Raw genomic sequence first — 21,990 nt, forward strand, 5'->3', positions numbered from 1 at the left:
CATCCTTACCGGCTGGCAACTATAAGTTCATTCTCTATGACTGTTTTTTAAGTAAGTTCCTTTTATCATTTGTTTTTATATTACACATTATAAGGGATGTCATGATAGTTCTCCTCTGGATCTCAGATCACTTTAATTGTAGATAGAAAGAACCCTATTTCTCTAAAACTTAGAAGAAGACAGAAACCTTATTAAAATGTTTTTAAATGGAAGTTACAAGGAAGTTTAAAGAATTAGTTATTTACATTATAAAAGAAAAAGAAAGAGATATGATGACATAACAAATACTTCAAGTATATGAGAAATTACTATAAAGAAGTTTTACACCAAGGACATTATAATTTTGAGCAAAACTAGACCATGAAAAAAATGTATATTAAGCCAGACCTGATGGATTTAAGTGAGCTAGAAAGATGTCCAGATGCCAGGGAGGTTAAATGATGGAACCTGATACCTTTTACAGTGCAGAGACTGCTGGATGAGATAGGACAGATGAATCAGCAAGCACTTCAATCCGCTGAATTATCCAAATGAAACTACAGACATTTAAAAATGTTTGAGAATTTGTGACATATATTAGGTAACTCTCACATGTTGTGTGTATTTGTATTAATCTCTGTACTTTACCCATAAAGACGAAGAGCCTCTGCGGAGTTAGTGGCTTGCCCTAGGTTATAAAGCCAGCAGGTGGCAGAGCCTAGATCTGAACTAGGTCTTCCCATTGTTCTGCATAATATATAGAAATGCCTGCGCATATGCAATTAACAGGCCTAAGGCACAGGTGGGTAGAAGAAAGTTTAAAAAGAGAAAGGATTCTTCAGTATCTGTAGGAGAAGGCAATGGCACCCCACTCCAGTACTCTTGCCTGGAGATCCATGGATGGAGGAGCCTGGTGGGCTGCAGTCCATGGGGTCGCACAGAGTCAGACACGACTGAGCGACTTCACTTTCACTTTTCACTTTCACACATTGGAGAAGGAAATGGCAACCCACTCCAGTGTTCTTGCCTGGAGAATCCCAGGGACGGGGGAGCCTGGTGGGCTGCCGTCTGTGGGGTCGCACAGAGTCAGACACTACTGAAGCGACTTGGCAGCAGCAGCAGGAGTATCTCTCGGAAATTGAGTACTGAAGTAAATTTTTTTAAACAGAAAAGATACAAAGTGTCTGTAAATTCCTGGCACATGAGTCACAAATAGCTGGAAATCTAAATCTAAATTTAAAAAAAAATGAAACAGTTTAGTGGACCTTTGACTTAAGTTCTGATAGAGTGGCCGGTAAGGAACAGCCTAGAGGAGAGAGAGAACTGTCTGGATGCACACAGAGAGCCTGTAAGACGACCAGACTGTAAGCTGCATTAGGGCACGGCCCAATTTTCTCGTTTTGTGTCTTTATGCCTGACATAATGCTTCTTTTTTAATTGATGTATAGCTGCCTTACAGTGTTCGTTTCTGCTGTAGAGCAAAATGGGTCATCCACACGTGTACAAAAATCTCCTCTTCCTTGGATTTCCCTCCCGTTTAGGTTGCCACAGAGCATTCGGTGGAGTCCTCCGTGCCATACAGCCTGTTCTCATCAGCTATCTAGAGCAGTAGGATTGCACACGCCTGAGAAGACTGAACGAGAAGCAGAGTGCTTAGCTAGGCAAAGCAACTATTGCCAACTCTGAAAAATCCTTTTGTCAGAACATGTACTAAAATTTTATTTGATTCAGATTCCCTTGAAACATTGATTAATGTTTCTTTGAGTTATTTTATAAATTAAGAATTCAACTAGGAAAATTGTTTCTAAAGTTTAGATATTTATAATATGGGAAAAACATAATGACTTGCTATTTTTATACATGAGGAAGGAGCTTTGGTATTTGACTATTATAAATAAAAATGGAATTGGAAATAATGCACAAAGTGGGAGCACTTACTGGTGCATCTGCAGAAGGGTGTGATATGTTAGGGGCATTTGATTATTGTGACTACAAAGCTGATCACTGTTGTGTTGATGGGATCCTCATGTATGCTATTAATTTTCCCATAGCACTATCTAAATCATGCTATGTCAGGTATATTTTTTCCCATAATAATGAAATCAATACTGAAACATACGAAGTGCTTTGACTAAAAATAACTTTTTAAAAAGGTATCTCCTTTGTCCATTCATTCATTCTTGCATTCACCAAAAATTTGTGCTAGGCATTCCGCTCCCTGCCAAGAATATAAATGAGAAGAAAATGACATCCTTCCCTTTAGTAAGTTCTAACGAGAAGACATAAGTAGATTTTCAAAATATTTATTACCAAAAAAAAAATATTTATTACCCAAGGGGATAGGAACTTCACCAAGATACTACAGGAGCCTTGCATACTATCTCAGTAATGAGTGGAGTTTGAGAAGGGCTTCATTCAGGAGATGGTGTCTGAAGTATCTACTGGGATATGAGTCAGTATTTGTCAGGTAGAAGTCATGAAATTCTTTCCAGATGGAGAACACTACATGGAAGAATGAGAACACAGAAATATGGGCTTGCTGAGAGTAAAGGCAAGGCTGAATAGGGAGTTGTTTTCCCAAGATAGTGTGATTTTTCTTTTTCCTGCCATCTTCAATCATCTTTTCAATATACACATAGAAGAATCATTTAGGTTTGGGGTTATGTGATGTTGGTTCAGCAAAAGACAAAAGTAACTGAGAAAAGTGTTTGTAGTGATGCTCTGTGGAGTTTAGACCAGATCAAGAAAGAACAGAGGGTTAAAGGCATGGTCTGATAGATTGAAATAAAAAAAGAAGGTTTAAAGGAGTTGAGGCCATGATGAACTTGCTGAAGGGAAACGTGGGAGTCAGGAAGTGACAGCTGGAAGGATGGGAGGTTGTGACTCAAATTGGACCCTGGAGACCAAATGTTCTTCCAATCCCATTGTGAGTTGCTTCCCTGATAAGATAAGTAAGGTAGCAAATGAATTTGTCTAGCAAAATAAATGAATTGCCAGATTTTAAATTTTTTCCCTTCAAGAAAAATGCTATGTAGATCCACTTTCATATGCTTTTGATTTTATGACTGTTGCATGGTAATTTGTAAAATAATGCCTTTTTTGTAAAGTATGTAACCACATTTTTTAAAAGACTTGTTTTTTTCAGAGCAGTTTTAGCTTCACAAAACTGTCAATATATAGTCTTCACCTGTTTAAATTGAATTAAGCTAAATCAGTGTGTTTTACTGCTATTGTACCCACCTACTGATAAGTCATTGAGTTAGTGACCTTCTCTTGAAATTTAATATTTTTTCTCTAGTTCAACAGTGTCCACAAAAACTTTTTATAATGATGGAAATGTTGTGTATCTGTGCTGTCCCACATCATAACTACCAGCTGTATGTGGCAGTTGAATACTTGAACTATGGCTAGTACACGTAAGGAGCCTGTTTGTGAAATTTGATTGAGCTTTAGAATTTTTAAATTTGAATTTAAATCGGCTTGTAGGTAGTGGATACAGCTCTAGTTTTTCTGGAGAAAAAAGGCCGATATAGAAAGAGCAGAAATTTTAGGAAACTTGTTGCTACTGCCATGTAGAATAACCACTATCATAATTCGTTTGAGTCACTGCCATTCAGCAATAATTGTACCATTTTGGAAAAGTTCTAGCCAGGCCTTCATGTTTCCATTGATGAGATTTCATTTGAAAATGTTGCATTTGACTCCATATCTTTGGAATTTCAGTACTCTTGACTCTTTGCCCAGGTAATTATCTCTGTTTTGTTTGTTTGGCTGGTTAGTTTTAAATTTTCATCCTTTTCTTTTTGAAAAGAATCCCTGGCCACTTATGCAAGCTGACTAGTAGTCCTGAAAAAACATAAAAATCTTAGTATATTCCATTGCCATGTCTACTCATTGAAGATTGAGGAAAAGTTAAGTGAACAAGCATATATTATAAATCATTCTTAGTGACACTGTGTTAGTTTCATTATGCAAACTTCACATTTTAAAATTAGTTACTACTAAAACTAGCTAGAGTTATCTTCCTCCTCAGAAACTGAAATAATAATACATTTTCAAACAATATCAATATGTTCCAAATAAATGAGCTTTATCAGTAGATATGCATCTTTTAGAATAGGACACAGCTATTAACTACAGTTCTCAGTACGCTCAGTGAGAGTCATTATGAAAAATCTTTTGAAGCTAGTCTTTTCTGTAGTAAATACCGATTTTTAGAAGGATCATAGATTCTGTAAAATACATTTCAGGCTGCAGGACTCCATGGAAGTGAAGTTCTGTAATTAAATACTAATTATTTTCCAACTTCTCATGTAGCATGGCTTAATGTTAAGTCATGCCAATATTTTAAGGGAATATATTATTCACAAAGAAAAATATATTGGGGAACAGTTGTAAAACAGTTTTATTGTGTGTTCAGAAATGCAAGTCAATTAAGTGGTTGGACTGAATGTAGGTTTTAATTATCTCTAAAATGAGGATCTTTACTTAGCTTTTCTTGTGAGACCTCAAGTAAGAAAAGAAACAATACTAAAAATTAGTTAATGGAGTATCTTTCTTCTCATCAGTCTTAATTCCTCATGACGTAAAGTTATCGTTAGGAACATTTAGAAGTTTCGTAATCTTACATCCCAGAGATCAATTTACAGCCTTGAAATACTTTTTTTTTTTTTAAGAACATAATTTTTATGCCTATTTAAACAATTGATAATCCGTAGTTCTGTTAGATTCATCTGGGGCTTAAATCCTTTTGGAGGAGGGAAGTAAAAGCTTCTAAAACTTTACAATCCTATTTCTTTTGAACATGAAAAGTTATTGAGGTAAAAATCCTTTCATGGTTGGTTCTGTTAATCTAATTTGCTTTGGGGGGTAAGGAAAGCTCTAGACCAGGAAGTAGGGTGCTTGAGATCTATTTTCAGGAATCATGCCTCTCTCTCTCTCTGTCCCCCTCCTCACTCCGCTTTTCCCCAGGCCACACAAACACAATGCATCAGTTTTTAACATTGAATTTCCCATGCCTTTTTTATTTATGGACATCTATATAGGACACATTTTCTACAGCCTGATGATGGAATCAGTGGGTGATTGGCAATGCTAATAGGGATCTGTGTGAATGATCTAATGGGAAGTTTCAAGTTCAAATGGAATTATCCCAGATGTAATGATATTTTTCTACCAATGTGCCTCTCACTTACCCTATGCATGGTTAGTTCAGTTCTTCACTGCCCCTCATATCACTCCCTTTTTTGTTGTCTCCACTGGCATCATCCTTATCCTCCTTGTGATGCACATGCCTAAACTAAATCCATAAAAATTCTCTTTTAATGGACTTCCTTTCTTCTGATTTTGTTGCCCCACTATACTCCATAGTACCATCAGGTGAATTTCCCCTAAATATTAATTTAAATGTCCATCTATTCAAACCCTTTTGGTGGTTTCCTAATTACCTTGGAATAAAGTTTACACTCCGGAGTCTTCCACAAGCTAACTTTCTTTTAATAATACTTTGAGTATTTTATCTTCACCCTTTATTCACATAAAATCATGTATGGTGAAGAAAAAACTAAAAATGTTTCATTTCAATATATGAAAACTATTTACCCTAAAAGAATTAGATATTCATGTGCCTTTTCTTTTATTCACATTTCCTTAATATGGATAGCTGAATACTTGAACTTGCTTTTGAGGGTTCACCTCTAATTATTGATGACAAATAGATAATCTATTAGATTAATTCTTTTATCCATAAAATATTACTGATGCTGCTATATTTCATGTCAGAGTAGTATCAGGCAGATAATTTTTGGTGTTTGTATATGAGATTTGAATTTTTCGTTGTATAGAATTTCTCAAAAAAGATAGATAGGTACTACTCTTATCCTGTCTTCAAGTTTCCAGAACTGAAGTTTTGTTTTTTTCAATTTTTTTAAGTCTGTTGAATTTGTTGCAATATTGGCTTCTGTTGTTTTTATGTTCTGGATTTTTGGCTGCAAGACATGGGATCTTAGCTCCCCAAACCAGGGATCGAACCCTCACTTCCTTACTCATCAGGAAGTGAAGTCTTAACCGCCAAACCACCAGGGAAGTCCCTAGAACTGAGTTTTTATGGTCACTGAATGTTTTCTGTCACGCTCCATGTTCATCGTACCTTCAGTGAATTCCTGTTTCCTTGGTGCATCTGGTGGGCTACAGTGCATAGGGATGTCACAAAGAGTTGGACATAGCTTAGCATGCGCGTGCGTGTGCGCGCGCGCGCGCACACACACACACACACACAGAGCTGAGTGCACACAGACACACACATACACTCAACTCTAGCCCCTGCCCGGTTACTTTCCACCACTATGTGGTTTTCCTCAATTCCACTTCTCATGCTTGAGTCACAGGCATGTCCTGACTGCCTCCAAATTACATCATTTTCCTTCTAGTTCTATGACTTAGCTCCCAGAGCTGTTTGACTTTAATGCTCCCTACCTATATCCTGTTGTTCTTATTGTGGTTCAGTCGCCAAGTCATATCTGACTCTTCGCGACCCCATGGACTGCAGCATGCCAGGCTTCCCTGTCCCTTACCACCTCCTGGAGTTCACCTATATCCTACTTATAATGAAATACTAAGCCCTTCTTTCTGAATATTGTTAATCTCTTTTTAACTGGTATTCTGTAGAACTTTTATTTACTTTTTTGCCACGCAATTCTGCACTTAGTCATGATAAATTTCATGTATCATGAAATTTTATTTGTTTTCCCCTAATCATATTATATGTACTATGAAATACTTACTGCCCTTTAAAAAAAAATCATAATGCCTTATACAGAGAGAAAAACACAATTGTACCCAATAGATGTATACTCCTTAATTGCTGCATGGACTTCAGAATAACAATAGCAGACTCTTAGGAAGATTGAGTTCATCAACTTTATCTTTCTTGTTTCCATATTAACTTCAATGGATTATTTGAATCACATCACCAATTTTAGATTTCATTATATAGGTACTTTTCCTGTTATAGCACATGCCAGCATGTGACTGCTTATAAAACCATATTTTCTAACAAAATCTGATAATGATCTGGTGAAAAAATTTATAGAGATGTTATCATTAAGGTATTGTTTAATCTGGTTCACCCTAATTTAATAATTCTATCTTGTGAGTTTTGCAAAATTTTATGATAGGCTAAAACAATTGATCACTTCTAAGGCCACATAGTGGCCACTAAATTTCCAAATGCTTTTTACTTGTCAGGGTTGGGAATAAAAATTAGAAAAAGTGGAGTGGTATTTATTTATATGTAATGGGTTTTAAATTTTGTTTAAAACAGACTAGGGACTGCCCTGGTGGTCCAGTGGTTAAGACTCCACACTTCCAATGCAAGAGGTGTGGGATCGATCCCTGGTTGGGGAAATAAGATGCCACATACTGCACAGCGTGGCCTAAAAAGTAAAACAAAAAACAAAAACAGACTCTCTTCCTGTTTATCTGGAAAGAGAAAAAAATCTTCTGTTGGCTCCATTGATTGCTCCTTTGTGAGGAAGATTGTTGAAGCTGAACATAGGCATCCTGGTGAAATTTTTGCACAGACACTGTAGAGCTGCCGTTTCCTCCACAATCACGTGCTGCCACATGGAGCTCAGAGGGCCAGACAAAGCCGCCTTCCCTCCTCCTCTGTCTGTATAAACATGAGAAGTATTCGTCTTCTGTGGTGTCAAGAAAGGGCAAATATCTGTCACTAATTAGACCATGTCACTGGAGAGAATTTTGCAATAAAAAAGGAAATATTTCTCAAGCTGATTGATGAAGTAAGTCCCTAATGACCAGAATTACTTCACTAAGATTGAAATTGATATTATCAGAACCATATGCTCATTACATCATCATAGCTCTTTTTTAGCATGTGCCAGGTGGCATAGGTATTAGTCTTTTTTCATCAGTAAAACTAAATTTGTCTATTTTTATTGAAATTTCTAATATATTTTGAATATCTGGAAGCATCTCAAATTTCAGAGGAATCAAGTAACATATGATAAGTATTATCTATTACTGGGATGTGTAACTGAATACTATATGCAAATCTAAGAATTGTGATCAAGTTTCATGTGTAAATGTCTGGATAATACATTTGTACATACATATTTTAAATACTGTGGTACTTATTCTATCATTCTTTGTCATACTTTGCCATATAATGGAATATAAATAATAGCAAAAATTACAGAGAACCTATTATGTGTCAGGAATTCTTAAAGTGTTTTATGTATTCAACGGACTTCCCCTGTGGCTCAGATTGTAAAGAATCTGCCTGCAATGCAGAAGACCTGGGTTCGATTCCTAGGTTGGGAAGATCCCCTGGAGAAGAGAATGGCTACCCACATCAGTTTTCTTGCCTGAAGAATTCCATGGACAGAGGAGTCTGGCGGGCTTCAGTCCATGGGGTTGCAAAGAGTTGGACATGACTGAGCAACAAACACTTTCACTTTTCATGTATTCAATATATTAATTCCACAGTAACCCTATGAGTTAAGATACCTTTATTATCTCCATTAAAGTATACATCGGATGCTGTGGATTCAGTTCAGTTCATTTCATTCACTCAGTTGTGTCTGACTCTTTGAGACCCCATCAACTGCTTCCCTGTCCTTCCCAACTCCCAGAGCTTGCTCAAACTCAGGTCCATTGAGTCAGTGATACTATCCAACCATCCCATCCTCTGTCGTCCCCTTCTCCTCCTGCCTTCAATCTCTCCCAGCATCAGGGTCTTTTCCAATGAGTCAGTTCTTTGCATCAGGTGGTCTAAGTATTGGAGTTTCGGCTTCAGGATCAGTCCTTCCCAATGAATATTCAGGACTGATTTCCTTCAGGATGGACTGGTTTGATCTCCTTGCACTCCAAGGGACTTTGAAGAGTCTTCACCAACACCACAGTTCAAAAGCATCAATTCTTCAGTGCTCAGCTTTCTTTATAGTCCAACTCTCACATCCATGCATGACTACTGGAAAGACCATAGCTTTGACTAGACACCATGTTTCGACTTTGACACCATGGATTATTTAACCATTTTGAGTCGTAGTTATTTTTTTTCTTAACCTGTAAAGTGACAATAACACTTCACAGGGTTATTGAGGAAAACAAATGCTGGGTCTGGAGTTAAATACTGGGCACATAGGTACTCAGTAACTTCTGCCCTCCTTCCTATTTCAATGAACTGACTACTAGAAAGAGATTTAGTCCCTAATTGTATATAATACACTTTTGTGTACAATATTCTGTGAGATCTTTGAGGTCACCAGGTGTCAGAAACATAATAGGTACTCAGTAAATATTTGTTTTGTGAAAGGATGAAAGCAGATTTTCCTAAGTACTCTAAATATACCAGTGGTGAAAAATATGTTATTGGTTTGTTTGTTTGTTTTTTTAGTAATATCCACATGTGAACGTGAAAGTGGCTCAGTTCGTGCCTGACTCTGCGGCCCCATGGACTATACAGTCCATGGAATTCTCTAGGCCAGAATACTGGAGTGGGTAGCCTATGCCTTCTCCAGGGTATGTTATTGTTTAAGTAATTCAAATCATTACCAATGTCTGATTAAACCACCTTGAAGAGAAAGGCTTTAAGTGTTGTCTTTGATAATTTCCTGTCAGAGGCATAACATCAACAAATCAGGCCCAATTACCAATAACAGGAAATTTGCCTCCTGTGTATTAAGATGATGTTGGAGATCTTTAAGAGTTTGTTGAGATTTTATCTTCCTTGGTCTTTGTAGTCGGAGCTGTGGCTGTTTTCATGCTCTTATATAAGATGCATTTTGCCAACTTGAGCAATAATAGTATGTTAAGACACCTAAGTCTTTGAGTAGTAGTTTTCATTCCTAGTATCCTAATCTATGTTTAACATTTTAAAATCATGGGTGGGGAATTATGAAAACTGACGTATTTCTCTTGTGGTTAAAATATAAAGAATGAGTTAATGCCTTGTTACCTAACAGAGTGCCACGTTCCCACCACTTTGGCTGATGAGCAGTAAGTTGTTATTTAGGACGATGGTGCTAATGGCCGGCGGTAGTGGTGGTGATGATAATGGCAATGACTGTGGTATTGAAGTGAGGTTGAAAACCAACTAAGAATGGATTACTTCTCCTCAAAGCCTAAAAGTAGACTCTTGACTTTGATGAAATTGAACTTCTTACTACATGAGAACTATCTTATTAAAACAAGATGAGTTTTTTTCCCCTAGGAATTAAAAAAAAAAAATCTGACAGTTGAAATAATTATGGTGAGAGATGCCAATCTCTCCTAGCAGGAATCCCACTGGTATCTGAATATCTGAATCTGTAGTTCAGATATCAAAGTGAAAATAAGTGTCAATTTCCCAAACCAAGATGTAGAGAGCTATTATCCAATAAAACCTGGATATAGAGTACATCCTTATTTAGCCTGATCAAGTAAAAGCTGGATCATTCTGATCGTTTTTATTCAACAGTTATTTGGTCAAAATGCAGTTATGCGTGCCTATGTTTGTTCATATTCTTTCTGATTTTCTTATTGTCAGCAGAAATATTCTTTCCAGGGCAGTGGTAAATTTCTCACCTTCTGTGGGATGATGTCATCCCATCTGTATGTTGCACACAGACTTACTTCATGACCCTGAACAGCACCCTATATCCAGGCTTTATTGGAGAAATGACCTCTTAGCTCACTACATCCTGGTTTGGGTAACTGACATTTATTTTCACTTTGATATCTGAACTACAGAGCCTACCAGTGGGATTCTTGCTGGGACGGATGCCAAGCCAGTTCTGGCAGAGGCCACTGGAAGGCATCGTGTTTAGCCAGAAATCCCAGGAGCTGCTGAATCTTTGCAGCAATCCTATGTCAAAATGAGGTAGATATGAGAAACCTTTTATTTTGGGAAGGTGGGAGTAAATGTGGGTATTCAAAAAATTCCAAAGAGAAACAAGTGTTCGTTTTCTTCCACTTCTTCCCCTGAAGATTGTCCACAGCTCTCCCACAACATGTGTAGTACTCCGGCATTTCAGAATTGATGGACTCCAGATGGAATCACAGTTTGGACTTACTGGCTATGGCTAGTCTGCCCTTGACCTCACACATTTCTCTAGCCCTCTGTTTACTAAGAGGAAACCATAGGATAGTATTAGCTATCAACCAAGTCCGCTGGCCGGAAAAACCCTTAAACGTTAACTTCAAAGACAAAATTATTTGAAAAAAAAATATAAACAGGAAAAAAAGGGGAGTGAGTGATTAGAAGCCGCTAGCAATTAGGCACTAATTAGGTTTGTTCTGTGGTGTAGCTGCCCAGTGGCACCATTTGTATCTCTTTCAAATGCATAGGAATTCCTCAGGCTAGCGTGTCTTGGTGAAGCCAACCCACAATTTGCAGACTAACTTATTATGAAGATACACCACAAATATATCCAGATCTAATTGATTAACTGAATTCTTCAAATTCATTTGTAGTGAAAACCTGGTTAAGTGGAAAACTGACACCCTGTTTGACTCATCAGTGTATCACTATAAGTTAGCACAGAGCCTGGAATATAATAATTGTGCAATAAAGCACATTATTGAATTAATTTATTTTTGCTAATACCCATGACATCTATTTCAGACATTGTGCAAATGAATTTATTTTTTATCTTTTTGAGTGGGGCATATTTATACAAAGTAAATTATTTAAACTACCAATTATAAAATAAATAAGTCATGGGGATATGATGTATAGCACAGGGAATTTAGTTAGTAATATAACAATTGTGTGTGGTGCCTAACTATAAAAATAATCATGTTATACACCTGAAATTAATATAATATTGTAAGTCAATTACACTTCAGTAAAATTTAAAAAAATAAGCAGGCTTTAAAGAGTAAGGCAGTCATTAAATATTTCTATGATGATACTTTTGTTGATGATTAATTATTACTCTGAAGTAGTGTAGATGTAAAACATGTAATTGATTAGACCAGCCTTAACAGCATCCTAGTTACCCCAGAGAATTCTTGTATCCTTTTAGATAATACATTTCTGATTTAACATTTCATTTTTAAAGGTTTTTTTTTTCTGCCACAGAAGTATAATGCATTTATACTGTATAAGTATAATGCACTTATACTTCTGCCACAGAAGTATAATGCCCTTATAGAATATAATATGCACTTTGAATAATGGATATTTTCTGTTAAGTTGAGCTGTTGTGAATCCATGGGCATGAGGCAGATGATCAATATAGCAGGATCTTGAGAGGTTGGCGGCAGGCTTTACAATTTCCAGAACCAAGTTACAGTTTAGGAATGACCTGTGTTTCCTCAATGGTTTTAGGTCTCTGTTATTTACAAGTCACTGGACAATGTGAAAGGGATGTTAAATATTGTGGAGTATACTGGAATGTGGAATAATATGAAAGACATAGCCTCAACCTCAGCAAAATTTATAAAAAATTTATTAAAAAGGGAAAGAACAATTCAAACAAAGCAGGCTACTGTCAGGGCAAGTTTGGTTCTCAACCTATGTTCTCTATATCAGATCAGTTCAGTTCAGTTCTGTCACTCAGTCAGGTCTGACTCCTTGCGACCCCATGAATCACAGCCACCAGGCCTCCCTGTCCATCACAAACTCCCGGAGTTTACCCAAACCCATGTCCATTGAGTCGGTGATGCCATCCAGCCATCTCATCCTCTGTCGTCCCCTTCTTCTCCTGCCCCCAATCCCTCCCAGCATCAGGATCTTTTCCAATGAGTCAACTCTTCACGTGAGGTGGCCAAAGTATTGGAGTTTCAGCTTCAGCATCAGTCCTTCCAATGAACACCTAGGACTGATCTCCTTTAGGATGAGGCAAAAGGCTCTGTCTGGAGACCTTACCTGAAAACAGGTTTATATTGAAGTTCCAGACAAATAGGTGGAAGCCAGTGGTCAGCTAGTTGGAACAGAGTAGCATGGGGCCCCATGGTAACCAGTGGAAACACTGAAATATTTGGATCAGATTCAGTTTACTCTCAAAATCAATTTACCTGTCATGCTTTCATTGCTTTTGGTGTTTCTCCTGCACTGATGGGGCCAGATCCCTGAAGGAGAGTACCCTAAGAGCTCTTTTCCAGCCAGAGCCCGGAGGGGAAGCCAGTGTCGTCCAGTGTCGTCGAGGCTTCAAGGGTACCCCCACACATGTGTGGTCCCAGCTCCGCCTTGGCCATGGAGCTCTTGCCGTGGCTGACTGCACGCTGCTGCAGCTGCCGCTGCTGTTGCTGCTTGTGAGCCGCGCTGCGTGGGCCGAGTTCTAAGCCAGGATCACCCTCACGCTGCCTGCTCTGCTTCACGGTCATCACTGTGGCCATGGCCGCCTGCCTGCCGCTGGCTCAGCATGGCCAGGTACTAGGGAATGTGAGCATTACCAGGTGATTCATCCAGTCCTTCAAGTATGTATATTCAAGTCTCTGTGTGTGTGTGTATTCAAGTGTATATGATACACTTACTCAAGTATATATATATGTGTATATATATATTCAAGTGTATATTATATATATATACATATATATATATATATATATATTCAAGTATATATTCCCATTCACTTTGAGATAAAGGGCCACCAGAAGCCAGAGGCGGACCACTTCTGTGTCATTGTTTCGAACTGCTAGAGCATCCTGGGCATAGTGGGTCTCAAGGAGGACCTTCCCAAGTATTGCCAAGCAGGAGCTGCTCTTCACAGGGCACATGGGCCTGACCATGTACCTTGGGGCCTCTTCATTGCTGAGGCAGATAATCAGTAAACATTGTATAATAGGAAAAGAAGAGAGTTTTATTCAAGTCAAACTGAGGACCGTCTCCTTGGAGACACAGATGCAAGAAACACTTGAATTGTGTTCTGCCTGACTACAAAATGAGGGAGGCTTATATAGGCAAAAACCACAGTGTTGCATAAGTTGTTTGTCAAAATTAGGATTGGAACTGGCAAGAAGTAAGGATGTTTGTTAAGCAAGGATTGTTTGGGGAGTGAGATGGTTGCATAGTTACAAAGGGAGACCTTGAGACCATAAGGGTGCAGCTGGCAACCGCTAGTAGATGTTTTGAGAACAGCTGTTGGTGTCCTTGAGTCTGATGCAGTTCAGAAGACTCAGGTTCTTGGTGATGCAGGAGCTTGTCTGAAACCACATCCACAGCGGCCACCTGTCTTCGTTTTGAACGCTTGAACCACAGTTACTCCATTTTGATTTTCTAAATACATTCTTTAATGGTTAAAGCAGATGTACAATGCGTGTTTGATAATCCATTGACAGGCTGTTCTCACTAGCCTAGCATAAAGTTCAAGCCAGATCATGTATGAGCCAGAATGACTTCGCCATCCCTCAGTATGTGAACATTGCTTCTGTCATCATCCGGCAGTGCTCCAGGACCTGATGGCCCACGTGGTCCAGTGCGCAGTTAGGGAGAACCTCAAAGTGGGGTGCTGCTCCACCTGTACTCAGGATGACAGTAGGGACCTGCTGCCTTTTGAGAAAGGGGACATCTACCTGGTGATCTAAGTCCGTTTGCCCCTCCCCTCCGTGTTGGACCCCACCTTCTCCTACAACCGCAAGAGGAAACTCTTGGCCTCAGGAACCATTAAGGTGGAGGTGCTGAACGCCACCCCTACCAGCAACCTTCCTGAGGCTGATGTCGCCAAGGTCATGGACACCTACCGCCAGGCCAAGAGGACCACCTGGCTAGAGAATGGACAGAGGAATCCACCCCCCGCCCCAGGACCTCGTATCACTGTCATAATCCTGCTGCTCTTCTCCTTGCATTCAGGGGGCAGGAAAGTGGAGGCCTCTTCCTGTCATTGACCTCAGATCCAGAGTCCTGCTGTGCCCTCAAAGGAGAGTGTGCCAGGTCCTTGCCAAGCTCTGAAGGCAAGGCCTTGCCCTTCCTCATGCCTCCAAGATCTGGGATAGGAGCAGGCCTGCCGTTCAGTGGGCTGACAGGGCTGGGCTGACCTACACGACCTTGGGATGAATGACCGGAGATGAGGCCCTCTGCAGTCCTCCCCAGGTCTGTGGGGTACAGAGTCAAGCTTTGGGGTCCCAGCCCCAGCCTGCATCAGTCTTTCATGGAGAGGAGGGGCTCTGGGGAAGTGAGGAGAGCAGACCCTGGTCTCATACAACTTGGGCTGCTGAAAGCTGGAAAACAGGGTCTGCATTCCTTGCCCGCCTTGGGGAGCATGTCTGCTGAGTAACTGCAGCTCTTTTGTTACTGTATATAAACAAGCTCTTGGAATTGCAGAATAAATAAATATTTACAAAAGAAAGGTGTGGTAGTGATAAGTCTGCAAATTTGTTAATAGAGGAATCTCCTGACATCATTGGCATTTCACCCTCTATGTTTTCTTTTTACCTGCAGAACCACCCAGAGTCACTGTGATGCCCAAGAATCAGTCCTTCACAGGTGGATCTGAGGTCTCCATCATGTGTTCTGCAACAGGTTATCCCAAACCAAAGATCGCCTGGACCTTGAATGATATGTTTATCATGGGTTCACACAGGTACTGGGTTTGTATCATGTTCTTTGTTTTTACTGAGTAAGAGGAGTTGATGAAATTTCTGGTCAGAACTAATCTGACCAAATCTCTGGGGTTAAAGGAGGTTTGACCCAAATCCACAGCTTCAGATTTTCTCAATAGACCAGGAAATGTCTATGAAATAATAAATGATGGATGTTTAGAGTTTGAGGTTCTTGAGTGTTGAATTCAACAGCTGGAACTGAGTGTTTCCTCAGTTTGCTTTGTAAACAGAACACTGTGACAGTTGATTTACCATGAATAATTGTGTGCTAAGTCACTTCAGTTGTGTCTGACTCTCTGTGACCCTATGGATTGTAGCCTGCCAGGATCCTCTGCCCATGGGATTCTTTAGGCAGGAATACTGGAGTGGTTTGCCATGCCTTTCCTCCAGGGGATCCGCTTGACCCGGGAATTGAACCGACATCTCTTATGATTCCTGTATTGGCAGGCATGTTCTTTACCACTAGTACCACCTGGGAAGTCCATGAATAATTGACATGGGGGTAATAAACTTTCTGTGGGTAAATTGATGTGCATTTAACCCATGCACTAAAGGCTTGGTCCTGGGATTTGACAGAAGAGAGAGGCAGAAGCAAAGGATGGGACAGTAGCTCTAATTAAAGTGTGTGCAGACTTTCTTCATAACTCATGTTCACCGTTGCCACTCATACTGCATTTCTCATTGTAGTATGTTATTCTGCTGGATGCTTTTAAAAGAAAATGAAACCTCTCATGCTCAAAGAAAGTACTGAACACGTGGGACATAAACAGTGAAGTTTCCAGCCATCAGGCTCCCATTACTCTGGGTTTGGCATGAGGAGACGAGCTTAGCTGTGAGCCAGATTCTATTCCTGGTCTCTTCAGGGACTCGTTTGAGATGTGAGGCATTGCATCTCTCAGGTTTTCATTTTGAGCAACTGTTTAGCTTAGAAGTTCATACAGAGCAAGATTGCCTGGGTGCAAACTTCGCTTCTCCCCTTTACTGATGCTGACTTGGGGCAAGTTGTATAACCTCTTTGCTCATCTGTATAGCAGACAGAATAGTAGTCTTAACTCATTGGATTGTTAGGAACATTTAAAACATGAATAAATGTAAAGCTGCTAGATCAGCCTTGGCACATGGCAAGTATTAGATATGTGGAACCTATTGTTGTTATTATTCTGGGGAAGGAAATGGCAACCCACTCCAGTATTCTTGCCTGGAGAATCCCATGGAGAGAGGAGCCTGGCTGGGCTACAGTCCATGGGGTCGCAAAGAGTCAGACACGACTGACCCAACTTAACACACACGTGTATATTGTTATTATTACAATGTTTCTTCTTACATACTGTTGCTATTAATCATTTTTGCGATCAGCACCAAAAGCATAACTCTAAAGTATTTGAAGATATTTGAAGGAAGTTGCTATAGTTCCTTGATCCTATTATTATTTTTAATTTTATTTTCTTTTTGTCTTTAGGTATAGAATGACCTCAGAAGGTAACTTACTTATCAAAAATGCAGTTCCCAAAGATGCAGGGATCTATGGTTGCCTGGCAAGTAATTCAGCTGGAATGGATAAACAGACTTCTACCCTCAGATACATTGGCAAGTATAATCAGTTTAAAAGCCAGTTCAAATAGAATGAATATCATATCAAGCAATGTAAGAGTGCTTTTTTAAAAATTAATATTAGGAATGAGTCATATCCAGTTGTATAATTTTTTATTTGTCTCACACACTGATTAAAGCAAATATTTTAACTAATTTAAGTTAAAAGTTCAGGGAATGAATTGCTTCATTAGTCAACAGAAATCAAGGAAGATTCCAGATTATAGAAGAGTTCCTGATTGTCCATAGAGTTCTGTCCTTCTGTAGTTGATCTGTTCTTGGTAATATTTTACTTACAAATCAACAGATTCCATATTTTTCCTAGTTTACCTCAACTTTTGTTTTACATTTTCCACTTACGTCCATATATGTTTGAATTTATATATTCATACATAAATGCATATATATGAAATTGTTTATAACATTTATATTATTATTAAATATTTATAACATTTCTGTCACTTATCTAGATATTATTTTTGCTTTTCATCTTCAGTTTTTCCCCTCTAAACTCAAATTTATTGAAGATAAATATTTTATTTTTCTTATAATAATAATAAATAATATCATGACAACTATTCTATAATATCCCATAATATAGTAGGCTATCATACATTCTAACATGTATAATATAATATAATCTATTATAACACATAATCATATATTCTAATAATAGGTAATATATAATAGAATATTTCTTTAAATTTGACATTTCTTAAAGAAAGGACATGGGCATTACATACTCAGTCTCAGTTTGTAAATTGTAAATAATTAGTGACTAGCAATTTACTCTTTCTTTCATTTTTATTTACCATAATTCATAGTAAGGTAGTGAACTTGGTAGTGGAGAGGAAGGAGTATAAAAGAGTCATAATAAAGACTGAGAATTATAGATGGTATGTATAGATGAGGGAGGGAGGTAACAAAAATGTCACAAACACTCAACCTAAAAGCCTGGGAAGAGCGGTCTCATTTATAGAAATTAGAAAGGCACGTGGTAAATAAGTTTTTGAAGGGAAAATGGGCTTAAATTTGGAGATGACAATGAAAATCAATCACAGAACACCTATGTGGAGAGAGACCAGACAGTTGGGAGTGGGATTTGCATTGCAGAAATGAATTTTGGTTCATTCACAAAGAAACCAAAATATTCCACCTATTTCTTTCTTTCTTTCTTTCTTTTTTCCACCCATTTATTTAACTTATTAAGTATGTAAAATGCTATGCTAGAGATTGTGGAATATAAATTTTTTTTTTAAAAAGTACATTATGAGGCCCTTACTTTTTTCAAGAGTGTGAATAATGAAAGATATACATAAAGAAATATAATAAGGAAGACACATAAGCAGTAATGTGGAAGGCTGGCAGAGGGAAGATTAATAATTCCAGATGGGGAATTTGCAAGCATTTCTCAAAGGAGACAGGATTTAAGCTCAGTCTGGAAGAATGAGTAGGATTTAAAGAGTTGTGACAAAGGGCGTCAGGCAGGAAACAACTTTAGCAAAAGTAGGAAAATGGGAGAGAGTAGGGCATGTTTTGAAACAGTTGTAGCTCCATACCTGTGGCAAGTCAGGAAGTGTGAAGGGGTGAAATTCAAGAAGAAGCCATGCACCAATGTGATTTTCGAAAGCCAGACTAGGAAATTATGAAATGCAATCACTGAAGTTTTCTAACCAGGTAGTAACATGGTCTTTGAGAAGTTAACTCTTGACTTTGTTTAAAACTACCTCAGTTGAAGTTGGAAAGACCTAAAATGTTCAGTTCATTTAAAAGAATGGGTGCATAAAATGAAGCATTAGACAAAGGGGTGAATCAAACAGAGCTAAGGAAAGAAACTTAGAGAATGTCTGTATTTAACATCAAAGGGGGAAACAGAGTCAAAAGTGGGAGACTGCCTTTGATAGGTGTGAAGTTTAGCCTTAAGTAAGTAAGTGTTAGTCACTCAGTCATGTCCTGCTCTCTTTGATCCCATAGACTGTAGCTCCCCAAGCTCTTCTGTCCATGGAATTCTCTAGGCAAGAATACTGGAGTGGGTTGCCATTTCCTTTTCCAGGGGACCTTCCTGACCCAGGGATTGAACCTAGGTCTCCTGCATTGCGGGCAGATATTTTACTATCTGAGCTACAGGGAGGAACCCAAAAAAAGTTTAACCTTAGAGAACAACTATCTCTGTAGATAGACCTGAATATCCTTAAAGTCACATAGAAAATGTGCATCAATTAATTGAAATATATGTCAGTTGTACACATTTCAAAATGTGTATCTCGGAGAAAATGTGCATCAAATAATATCCCAAACTTTTGGACTCTTGTTTTAGCAGACTTATTTTCATCTGATATTCTTTTGGTTTTTATAGATGATCTTTTCATCACACACATCATTGTGCATATACATTAGAAGAGTTTATTTCTATTTATAAAAACTGAGATAGCCACAAGCACATAAATAATGATCATTTTTTTAATTGCTTCATTTAGTAAACATAAACAAGTTGCACGTGGCATTGTGCTAGACTTTAACTGTTTGCATGTTTGTTGTTTTCAGAAGCCCCGAAGTTGACTGTAGTTCAGAGTGAGCTCTTGGTTGCCCTGGGGGATACAACAGTTATGGAATGTAAAACCTCTGGTATTCCTTCACCTCAAGTTAAATGGTTCAAAGGTACATTTCTTAAGCATGTTCATGTCTGATTCACTTAGTATTGCTTTCTCTTTTAGATAAAAATAATTTGTTAAAAATTTGTTTTGGTGTCTGACTTAGCAGCCCCATAAAATGTGTTTATGGTCTCACTAGAGACAGCAGTTCAACATGCTGCACTCTGAATTTCAGCATTTGACATCTGGTGTGGATTATAGAACCGTGAAAATCAAAGCAGGAAAACTTCTCCTCTGCTAATCCAGCTGAACATTCTCTTTGTTAGTTTAGGATTGTTTCCTGTAGAAAATTGTCCAGGAATACTCAGTTCATGTTTAAAATAGCTTCTCTGATTTCAGTTCACTTTACTTAGGCTCTCACAATTAGGAAGTTGCCTAGATTCTGCAGGATACTTTTCTATAAAGTGCTCAAATAAAGACTCATATTAAGCTTACAATTGAATAACATTTGTGATTTAAAGACAAATGTATTTTGTGGTCAGCTTTATCATGCATGGTAGATGTTTATGTCAAGTATAGAAATTATCTGCCCCTATTTGTAACATAAAGGTTCTGCCTCTGTGATTCTGTAATAAAATAATAATAATGTGCTGCTTGTCCTTGGTGAAAATGCCCTTGGGCCCTGATCCAGGCTCAGATGCTGACAGTGGCTATCTCTGCAGAATGTCCCGCTCCTGTTTCTCTCAGTTTTTCCAGTCTATGAGAAAGAAAAATCCCCACAAACACCCTGAGAGGGGAGGTTGCTAGGATTATTGAGATGCTGTTTGCAAAATACTCTTTAATCTTCAGATGAAAAATGCTAAATAGTACAAAGCACTATTGTTATGATTCTGTTTGTTAAATCACAGACATTCCCATAGCAACAGGTTGATCTCATAATCACAAAATTGTGAATTCACCTCGGGTTCAAACTCTTGGGGAACATGAGGTGAAAAAGAACATGAAGCTTTATGCAGAAAGCAAATACTTTCAATAATATAAATCAGAAACAGGGAGGGAAACAAGGAGATAATGTCATTTTTCAGAGTTTTCCTTGTTAAATGATTTTTGAGTCTTGTGTTTTCCCTGATAAGAAAGCATTTGTGAATTTGCTTCTTAATTAGGTTTCAGTTCTGTTTCAGTCAACAAAAATGAATTTTCCTTATTTGAAATGCTTAAATCTTTAACTTTCAAATGAAACAGATAATAGTTTCAAACTCACATCTTAAAGAAATCCAGAAAAAATCTGTTATAGAGATAGTTCTTTTTTTAAATTGTCAATCAGTAGTTTATATTAAAAATGTTTTAAAAACTAATAGAGCCTGCTGATTTTTCTGCTTGTGTAGAGCTGAGTCACAGAAAGAGTCTTTTATGCTCTTAAGTTGGGGCTACCCTCCTGAATAACTTTGTATGTCAGTTTTGGTCCCAGAGATACCTTGGGATCTAAATGAGGAGTTAGGAAACCATGCAGCCGCCACATGGAAGATTCTAGAGTTAACTATGCATTTGTTTCTCTTCTCCACCAGAGACATTGGAGTTTAATGGGCCAGGCAAATCCTCTCTCATTTCTCTGTTCAAATTATGCACCAGCAGAGCTCGCATGTGGGCATTAAACACTGACAGATGATTATGGAGGACCTGCATTTTGTTCAACAGCAACACGCAGAGCTGCCCTGAACCCCAGGGTCACTGGGTCTCCCAGTCACAGGCAGGCAATTTATTCCTTAGGCAGAGTCTGAATCATAAAGAGAAAAGCCAGGAGACAAGCTCTTTTACTTGCAAACGGGCTTGAAAAAAGAAAGGGGTGGGGGGCAGCTGGACCTTCCTTGTCCACCTCTGCTGGGATGAGACACCAGCAAAATTAGGAAAATCCTACATTGGGGAAACTACAGGGTGAAAGACTAGTTCTTTCCCTAACCATAAGAATAACCTTTTGATCATGCCTTTTTTTTCCCCAGGAAGTTCTGATTGAATAAAGTTAACAGTTTTTTAAATAGACGGCAGAGCCTTGTTAACTCTATGCACCGCTATACAGCAGATCTCTAGAACTCATTCATCTTGTGGGACTGAAACTTTATTTTATTTATTTATTTTTTTTTTAGTGGGTTTTGTCATACATTGATTAAACCTGTTGAACAATGACTTCCCATTTCCCCTGCCCTGCAGCCTTTGGAAGCCACCATTCTTTAATAAGTGGTATTTCATCAGACCATTCGAGAAAAGGAATCTCACACATACAAATGCCCAC

At 38.4% G+C, this 21,990-nt stretch overlaps 1 protein-coding gene across 5 annotated transcripts in view; it reads left to right on the forward strand.

The window, feature by feature from the left end:
• HMCN1 (hemicentin 1) overlaps positions 1-21,990 on the forward strand; it is a 516,590-nt gene that overhangs the window by 229,948 nt on the left and 264,652 nt on the right. For 4 of the 5 annotated variants that reach the window (XM_043924342.1, XM_043924345.1, XM_043924344.1 and 1 more), the window contains exons 12-14: positions 15,362-15,503; positions 16,982-17,109; positions 19,657-19,770. In XM_043924342.1, the coding sequence (XP_043780277.1) occupies positions 15,362-15,503; positions 16,982-17,109; positions 19,657-19,770 (384 nt within the window). Of the gene's footprint in view, positions 1-15,361; positions 15,511-16,981; positions 17,110-19,656; positions 19,771-21,990 lie in introns of all 5 variants that reach the window. The other variant, XM_043924347.1, reaches the window with a different exon arrangement.

Source organism: Cervus elaphus, chromosome 14 (assembly GCF_910594005.1).
Source record: "Cervus elaphus chromosome 14, mCerEla1.1, whole genome shotgun sequence".
Classification (NCBI taxonomy): Eukaryota; Metazoa; Chordata; class Mammalia; order Artiodactyla; family Cervidae; genus Cervus; species Cervus elaphus.